Source organism: Myotis davidii, unplaced genomic scaffold (genome assembly GCF_000327345.1).
Source record: "Myotis davidii unplaced genomic scaffold, ASM32734v1 scaffold1226, whole genome shotgun sequence".
Classification (NCBI taxonomy): Eukaryota; Metazoa; Chordata; class Mammalia; order Chiroptera; family Vespertilionidae; genus Myotis; species Myotis davidii.
This window is the reverse complement of record NW_006297390.1, coordinates 67405-76582: the sequence shown is the minus strand read 5'-3', so window position 1 is coordinate 76582 and position 9178 is coordinate 67405. Positions and strand designations below refer to the sequence as shown.

Sequence of the window (9178 nt, the reverse complement as noted above, 5' to 3'; positions counted from 1 at the left end):
CAGATACTGCAAACAATTTACAACACTGGCAAAAAGTTGAAAACAGACCTGACTTGGTAGCCAGAGTTTTTAATATTAAGCTGAATGCTCTTTTATATGATATCTGTAAAGTCCATTTATTTGGCAAAGTAATAGCCAAAATTCATGTCATTGAATTTCAGAAATGTGGACTGCCTCACGCTCACATATTATTGATATTAGATAGTGAGTCCAAATTACGTTCCTCTAATTAATTCCCTTTCATTGTGCATGAATTTCATACACCGGGCTACTAGTGTTGAGTAAGAGTGGTGAAAGCAAACATCCCTGTCTTGGTCCTGTTCTTAGGGGAAATGGTTTTAGTACTTGCCCATTGAGTATTATGTTGGCTATACTTTTGTCATATATGGCCTTTATTATGTTGAGATATGATCCCTCTATTCCAGCTTTGCTGAGAGTTATTGGGTTTGTTTTGCTGAGAGTTTTTATCAAAAAATGGGTGTTGGGCCCCAGCTGGTTTGGCTCAGTGGATAGAGCATAGGCCTGCGAACTGAAGAGTCCTGGGTTCGATTGCAGTCAAGGGCACATGCCTGGTTGTGGGCTCAATCCCCAGCAGGGGACGTGCAAGAGGCAGCCAATCATCTTATCATTGATGTTTCTATCTCTTTCTCCCTCTCCCTCTCCCTTCCTATCTGAAATCAATAAAAAAATATATTTTTTAAAAATGGATGTTGGATTTTGTTGATAGCGTTTTCTGCCTCTGTTGATATGGTCGTGTGATTTTTGTCTTTCAGTTTGTTTACGTGATGTATAACGTTTTTTGATTTGTGAATACTGTACTAGCCTTTAATCCCTGGAATAAATCCCACTTGGTCATGGTGTATGATCTTTTTAATATATTGCTGGATCTGATTTGCTAATATTTTGTTGTGGATTTTAGCATCGATATTCATCAGAAATATTGGCCTGCAATTCTCTTTCTTTGTAGTGTCTTTATCTGGTTTTGGAATTGTGATTCCAAAGAAAGAGCTTGGAAGTGTTCCTTTTGTATTTTTTGGTATAATTTGAGGAGGATAGGTGCTCTTCTTTGAATGTTTGATAAAACTCCCCTGTGAAGCCTTCTGAACCAGAGCTTTTGTTTGCTAGAAGTTTTCTGATTACTGCTTTACTTTCATCAGTTGTTATTCGTCTAGTCAGGTTTTCTGATTCCTCCTGATTCAGTTTTGGGAGATAGTATTTTTCTAGGAATTAGTCCATCTCATTCTCATTGTCCAGCTTGCTGGCAAATAGTTTTTATTCATGGTATTTTCTTACACTCCTGTATTTCTGTGGTTTCAGTTGTTACTTCTCTGCTTTGGTTTCTGATTTTATTTATTTGGGTCCTCTCTCTCTGTTTCTTGATGAGTCTGGCAAACAGTTCATCAATCTTGTTTATTTTTTCAAAGAACCAGCTCTTGGTTTCATTGATTTTTTGTATTGTTTTTTGTAGTCTCTATGTCATCTATTTGTGCTCTAATATTTATTATTTCCTTCTATGTACTCTGGGATTTTCTTATTCTCTAATTCTTCAAGTTGTAAAATTAAATAGTTTATTATTAATTCTTCTTTTTCTTTTTAAGGTAGGCCTGTAGTGCTATGAGTTTTCCTCTCGGGACTGCTTTTGCTGTGTCCCAGAGATTTTGAGTTGTAGTGTGTTAGTTTGTTTTCAGGAAGGTTTTGATTTCTTTCTTGATCTCATTGGTAATCCATTCATTGTTTAATAACATGCTATTTAGCCTCCATGTGTTTGAATGTTTTTGGGTGTTTTTACTATAGTTGATTTCTGATTTCATTCTATTGTCATCAAGAAGATGCTTGATATGATTTCAATCTTCTTGAACTTGTAGAAGCTTGTTTTGTGTCCTAATAGATGTTCTATCTTTGAGAATGACCCATGTGCACTGAGAAGAATGTATATTCTGTAGTTTTTGGTGAAATGTTCTATAAATGTCAGTTTTAATCCATCTGATTCAGTGTGTTATTTTTAATAATCATTTCCTTGTTAATTTTTATCTGGAAGATCTATCCAGTGAAGTCAGTGGGGTGTTAAAGACCCCTACTATAACTGTATTGCTGTTGATCTCTCCCTTAATGTCTTCCAAAAGGTTTTGTTTTGTTTTAAATATATTTAGGTGCTGCTATATTGGGTGCATATATGTTTATCAGGGTTTTATCCTCTTGTTGGATCGATCCCTTTAGTATTTGTAGTGACCTTTGTTGTCTCTTGTGATGGCCTTCATGTTGAAGTCTCTTTTGTCAGATATGAGTATTGCTATCCCAGGTGTGTGTTTTTATATTTCCATTTGTATGGAAAAATTTTTTTCCCCATCCCTTCACACTGATCCTGTGAGTCTCTTGTTCTGAGGAGGGTTTCTTGTAGACAGCATATATTTGAGTCATGTTTTCATATCCATTTAGCTACCCTGTGTCTTTTGATTGGAGCATCTAATTAATTTACATTTAAGGCTATTATTGATAGGTACTTATATATTGCCATTTTCATGCTTTTTAAAAATATATATATTTTATTGATTTTTTTACAGAGAGGAAGGGAGAGGTTTAGAGAGCTTGAAATCTCAATGAGAAAGAAACATCGATCAGCTGCTTCTTGCACAACCCCCACTGGGGATGTGGCCGCAACCAAGGTACATGCCCTTGACTGGAATCAAACCTGGGACCTTTCAGTCCACAGGCTGGTGCTCTATCCACTGAGCCAAACCAGTCAGGGCACCATTTTAATTCTTTATGCCTATGTTTCTATTTGTTCTCATTACAACAGTCCCTTTAGCATTTCCTGCAGTGTTGGTTTGGTGGTGATAAACTTCTTTAGCTTTTTTTGTCTGGGAAGCTCTTTATTTCACCATCTATTTTGAATGATAGCCTTGCTGGATATAGTAATCTTTTTAAAATATATATATATTGATTGATTTTAAAGATGAAGGGAGAGAGAGATAGAAACATCAGTGATGAGAGAGATTATTAATTGATTGGCTGTCTCCTGCCTGCCCCACACTGCGGATCGAGCCCATAACCTGGGCATCTGTCCTGACTGGGAATCCAACTGTGACCTCTGGTTCATAGGTCAATGCTCAACCATTGAGCCATGCTGGCTGGGCTGGATATAGTAATCTTGGTTTCAGATCCTTGGTCTTCATTACCTTGAATACTTCATGCCATTCCCGTCTGGCCTATTATGTTTCTCATGAAAAATCAGCTGACAACCTTATGGTAACTCTTTTGTAGGTAACAAATTGCTTTTCTCATGCTGCCTTTAAGATTCTTTGTGTTTAATTTTTTGGCATTTCAATTATGATGTGTCTGTGTCGGGTGGCTATTTGGCTGTTTCTTGCTTGGAACTCTTTGTGCTGCCTGAACTTGTGTTACTTTTTCTTTCACCTGGTTAGGGAAGTTTTCTGCCATTATTTCTTCAAACACATTCTCTATCCCTTGCTCACTTTCTTCCCTTTCTGGCATTCCTATGATGCAATTATTGTTACATTTCAAGTTGTCCCTCACTTTCCTTAAGCTGTCCTGATTTTTAATTGGTTTTCATTTTGGTCCTCTGATTTTTTTTTCTACCCTATCTTCTAATTCACTGATCCGCTCCTCAGCTTCCCCTAATCTGATGTGTATTCCTTCCAATTTGTTCTTTAATAGTGTTATGTCATTCTTCATTTCTTACTGTTTTTGTCTTACTGTATCTTTTCTCATACTGTTGAGCATCTTTGCCATTCTGAACTCTATATCTGATAAATTTCTTATTTTCATTTCATTTAGCTGTTCTTCTGGAGAATTCTCTTGTTATTTTGTTTGGGTTTGTTTTTCGTCTCCCCATTTTGGCTGCCTGTTTGAGTTCATGTCTGTGTATTAGGTAGACCTGCTACGCCTCCCAACCTCTAGTGCAGGACAGTGTCAGATGCTGTTTCTGATTGGCCCTGAGTACCCTGTTTGGAGCTATCAGCAACCCACAGCTTGTGGCTCCCTCTGCTGCAACTGGGAGCCTTTGGGAAGAAGCAAGATGTGCACCAAGGTCTGCTTTTCCTAGCCCGGGCCCAGCGGAGATAGGCAAAGACTCAAAAGCCTCCAGAGGTCTGCCTCTGCCTGCAGTCTGATTGTTATTCAGTCTTGATTAGCCCCAGGCTATCAACCCTAGCAAGGCATAGACTCCACAGGGTGTGTGGAGAGGTTTTCCAGCAGGGTGGCACAATTGCTTCTCCCATAGGCAAAAGCTGCCTGGGTGGTAATGGTCTGCCAGAGAGAGAATTTCTCTGCAGTATGAGGGAATGACTCAGCACAGGAAATCAGGGTGTCTGTCTTCTGAGGTCTAACCCCAAAGTCCCCAACCCTGACTGCTGCTCATACAGCTCCAGTCCACTCTGCCCTTCCTTTGCTGGAGCCAGGTGAGTGCCTGCACTCAAAATATTGTGTTGGCCCTTTAAGATGCTGCCTGCATTTCCAGCCCAGATAACACCTGGCTGTGATAAGAAGTAGGGTTGTTGTGGCTGGCAGACAACAGCCCTACTTTTATCGGGTGTTATCTGGGCTCTTTTCTTAGTTCTGGTGCTCTGGGCTGGGATCCCAGCTTGGGGATTAGACCTCAGAGTTCTCAGTGGGAACCCCCCACAGCTAAGATACCTTTCCAGAACTTCAGCTGTCTGTCTGTCTGTCTGTCTGTCTGTGGGAGCCCGGCCAGCCCTTTTGCACCTCCGCACTTCCTACCAGTCTCTGTGTGGTCTCCACTTTCTGCCCTTGGTTATCAGGGTTCCCTCCAGCCAGTCTTCAGTTGGTTATTCCGGATGGTTTTTCTGTGTTCTAGTTGTAATTCCAGTTCTGTCCCGGGAGAGCAGAGTGTCAGTGTAGCTTCCACTTGATCCACTGCCCGTTTGGAATCGTCCCTCTTACTGTTTTTGGTGCATCTTTTCACCAGAGGTCCAGTGCTCCTGAATTGGTTTCCCTCACCGTTTTAGCTTTAAGAATCCATATACTTAAGGCCTATGCTTTATTTTAATTATTTTTTATTTTATTTTTAATCCTTCGGTGCACAGCACGATGCTCCAACCAACTGAGCCACACCAGTCAGGGCGGCCTCTGTTTTATTTTAATCTGAGACATTGAAGGGACAGGAATGTTAACCATGAAACCTGCAGTGAACATGTAGTCCAAAGGAGTTGATGTGCTCAGGGAAATTTGATTTTATTTCCTGGACTAGTTGTGGGAACGTTTAACCTTATAGCACTTTGGAGAGTCTCATCCAAGACCATTGGTATATTTTCTGTAGGTTTATATTTTACTTAAAAATGAGACTTTTTAAAAAATCCTTTAGGAGTTGAAGCCAAATCAAAATTGGAGAGAATTATTTAATGAAGTTTCCTTTTAAAAGAGGCAGAACTTATTTGACCTCTTACAATAAAATGTGCTTTCTCAAAGAATTTCGTAAAGCAGTTCTTAAAAAGCGGCTGGCATGCTTTACACAGCATTGGTAGCAGCCTCCAGGTAGCCAGTCTGTTATTTTACCATTTCACATACTCGGAGTAAGAATTGTTAATTGCAGATCATGCCGTCTCTAACATCTGGTATTTGTACAGTTAGCACCCCGCATCGAAAGGAGTTTCTCCATCAAGTTCTGTTCACGGAAGGAGAATTTTTCCTTATCAAAGTATTACTTGTGAACAAATAAAACAAAAGTAGAAATTTAAAATTGTTAATCTTAGCAAAATATACAGATGTAAAACATTTATCTCAATTGCTGTTAGTCATATCAGATCTTATATCTTAACTTGCAGTAAACTGATAGAATTTTTGTTTCAGTTGAATTAATGGTAAGTTAAAGATGTTTGGATTAGGACTGTGAACATGAGAACGTGTGGCTGTGCCACGAGCAGCACCCTGTGCTGGGCAGAGCGGCACTGCCGTCTTCCTCTGCCCACCCTGCCTGCGCCCAGGCTGGCCACACCAGGGAGGCTGCTCAGGCGGCGAGGCCTTAGCCCCCTTGCAGCGAGTCGCTCGGGCCCTGAGCCCAGTGCTGTCCATGGTGACAGCTGTGTGTGATGCTGTCCCTGTTTCAGATAGTAAAGGATGACTGTGAGGATGATGCCCATGTGTTCCGGAAGGCGGCCAATGACATCACATCCCAACTGGAGATTAATTTTGGTAACCTCCCTCGTCCGGGGCGCGGAGCCAGAGGTGGCACACGGGGAGGCCGGGGAAGGATCAGAAGGACAGAGAACTATGGACCCAGAGCAAACGTGGTGGTGAGTATTTGTGTTCTGATCCTGGCGGCTTCCTGAAGAAGCTGAGCGGAGGAGGAGGCCTGGGCTGCAGTCTGATTTTGGAGGGTCAAGGTTCTGTGGTGGGTTCCTCCTCTCTGTGTGGGTCTGATGTGGGTGTTTGGAACGGTGAGGTCAGCACGGCCATCAGTTGGGTACAGACCCTGAAGGTGCGCGTGGAGCAGAACTCACTGCATCAGACCCGACCCCCGGCGTGGGGAACAGATCTCCTCCCTCACCAGGGCCTCAGGGCACATCCTGTACCCGAGCTTCCAGGGCAGACAGGTCCTCTGCAGCCCCCTCTCCGCTCAGAGCCCTTCCCCCTCAGCCAGGCCTGCCCTGCCTCCAGCTTCCGCAGAGTTGCTCCTCACCGCAGGGCCTGCCTGCTTCCCGAGAACAGCTCGGACCTGCCTGCTCCCAGGAGGCTTCTTGGGTCACGTTTCCCTCCAGACCCGTGCACAGTCCTGGAGCACAAGGGTTTGTTTCTTCTCTTTGCAGCATGATCTCCGTTGGTAGCTGTTCTCACGGGTGTGACTGGATTGTGTCGGTGGGCATGTCCACTCTTATCCGTTTCCCCAGGGCCTAGCACCAGTAGGCTTAGAAGGTGCTTCCTGTGTTTAGTGCACAAACCCATGAAAACCTATGTAGTCGGAGTCGGCCTGAGGCCCTGTGGCCAGCGTGGGCCCTGACGACTCTGTGGCTGGCCTCGGAGTCGGAGCCGTTCCTTTTGCTGCCGATTCCCTGGCTCCCGGGAGCAGCCCCTGGAGCGGTGCCTACAGGTGGTTACACCTAAGCAAGAGCAAAACACCTCACAGCTCTTTCTGGTTGCATTTGAGGCCAGGTTGGAAAAGGCTCTGCCCCGAGAATAGAAAATACACAATCTCTCCTTTGCAAGCGGAGCTCCAGCCACCGCGGCGCTTGTCAGGAGCCTGATGTTCTGGAAGCTGCGCCTGCCACTCCCCCGCTGCCCACCTGTGCTCTTCCGCTCAGAACTGCCGCAGGCCCCGCCCCGCAGGCCCCACAGGCCCCGCCCCTCCACGGGAGAACCTGCTCTTCCAGAAAAGCCTTCCCTGACCACGAGGTGTGCTTGGCCACCAAGCTGTATTGGACACCCTCCCGCGGCCCCTCCCGGGGCGTCTGTTACCGAGGTTCCCACACTGTCTTCCCGTCGGTCTCCCTTCACCTTGAGAGCTCCCCCGGGGCCAACTGGGGAACCACCCTATGTCTCCACGTGCTCAGCCTTCTGTCCGTCCACTGGGTGACGGAAGTGCCCGGTAGAAAAAGGGTCACTCAGGAAGGTTTTGTTCGGGGAGGGGGCCACTGCCAGGCACTCAGTAGCTGGACAGCAGGGAGGGTGAGGGAGGGCACCCTCAGCCTGCAGCTCCTGGCGCTGCACTGGGGGCGCCCCGCCTCTGCCCAGCGTGTGGTGAGCGCTGGGAGTGGGAACTGGTGAAATGACAGTTGGTTCCAACACTTTTCTCTTCTAGACACAAGACGTTGCTCCAAACCCGGACGACCCTGAAGACTTTCCTGCTCTGGCGTGACGCTCAGCAGCACCCGGGAAGAGACTTCTTGCTTGGGGAAGAGACTCAGAACAATAGATATTGCTTTCCCCCCCTTGGTGTGAATTCATTGCACTTTGGGGGGATGGGTGGGTGGTGTGGGGAGAGATTTTCCAGGTACGGAGCTCTGTTCCATTCGGGTTTGTCTGGCACTTTCCCACGGAGGAGGAGCGCGGGGTTATATTTTTATTTAAGGACTCACAGGTGAAACAATGTTCAGACTGTGCACAGACTGCCCGTGGGGGCCTCTCAGTCTACTGAGGAGGCGTAGAGACAGGCGGAGGACGCACGCACCGCGGTCAGTAAGGCCGCCGGGTGCAGAGCCCGAAACGGGCCTGCAGTTGACTTGCCTTTGACTAAATGTCCCTCTCCTGGGATTGTGCTGGTTTTCACTTGACCAAACATATTGTGCAGCTCTGGTCACCACTCGGACAGAACCGGGAAGCGTGGCTTTTAATGGCTCCCCCACCTCGTGGAGTCCGCCTGTGTGCACACCCGCACCGCGTTTGGTATCTGAGCACAGCTCGAGTTTGCAAGGTTTTTAGGATGAGTATTAAGGATGTGGTTTTAAAATTCATGTTATTTAACCCGCCAATCAAATGAAAAGGGATCCAGGCGACAGGGCATTGCAACTTAGTATCATCGCTTTTCTCCTTCCAACGTTGTGTGGGAACGGAGGCCTGTGGACAAAAGCCCTGCGGCCCGCCGGCGGGGCCTGTAGGTGCCTGGGGTGTGGTCAGCACCGCACGGGGTCGGGATTCTTCCGTGGATGTTTGGGGTTGGGGCAGCCTCAGAGGTTCAGTAGCTCCCGCAAGGTTTGGGGTCGGTGTAGCGGCTGGGCAGGGGCAGCTGTGGCCGCCGCTGGAAGCTGGGGTGATGCGCCCCACTCGGCTGCAGCCGGGAACGTTTGCCCCTGGATCAGGTTCTGCTCGCCTGCGCTGCTCCACCTGCTGGCTCGGGATTTGGACCAGAGCAATAAGGCTGGTCCTCCCTCCCGACGCGGGTAGTTGCACCGAGACCGAGAGAGAATGTGAGCGAAAGCCCCGCGGAAAAGGCAACAGAATCGGAGCTGACCCCGTGGCCTCGGGACGGGCGGCGGAGGACCTTCCCTGTGGCCTCAGGACGTCACCCCCTTGTCATTACACCCCAGTACAGGGGCCACCGACACGTCCACGTCCGTGTGTCCCTCCCCCTGGAGACGGCGGCGAGGTGACCGTCAGGGTCGGCCCGCGGCAGCGTCCTCCTGGGTGGACGTGAGGCGGTGCTGCGCAGTCACCTTTCCTTTGAAGAGGAGCAACCCCCCTTTTCAGAAGCGCCCCTCGTGTGGTGAAG

At 46.9% G+C, this 9178-nt stretch overlaps 1 protein-coding gene across 1 annotated transcript in view; it reads left to right on the top strand.

Moving 5' to 3' along the window:
- HABP4 (hyaluronan binding protein 4) overlaps positions 1 to 8278 on the top strand; it is a 36894-nt gene extending 28616 nt beyond the window's left edge. The window contains exons 6-7 of the mRNA XM_006773169.2: positions 6084 to 6269; positions 7772 to 8278. Coding sequence (XP_006773232.2) covers positions 6084 to 6269; positions 7772 to 7828 — 243 coding nt within the window. The 3' untranslated portion in view covers positions 7829 to 8278. The remainder of the gene's footprint in view (positions 1 to 6083; positions 6270 to 7771) is intronic.
- The last annotated feature ends 900 nt before the right edge of the window (positions 8279 to 9178 follow it).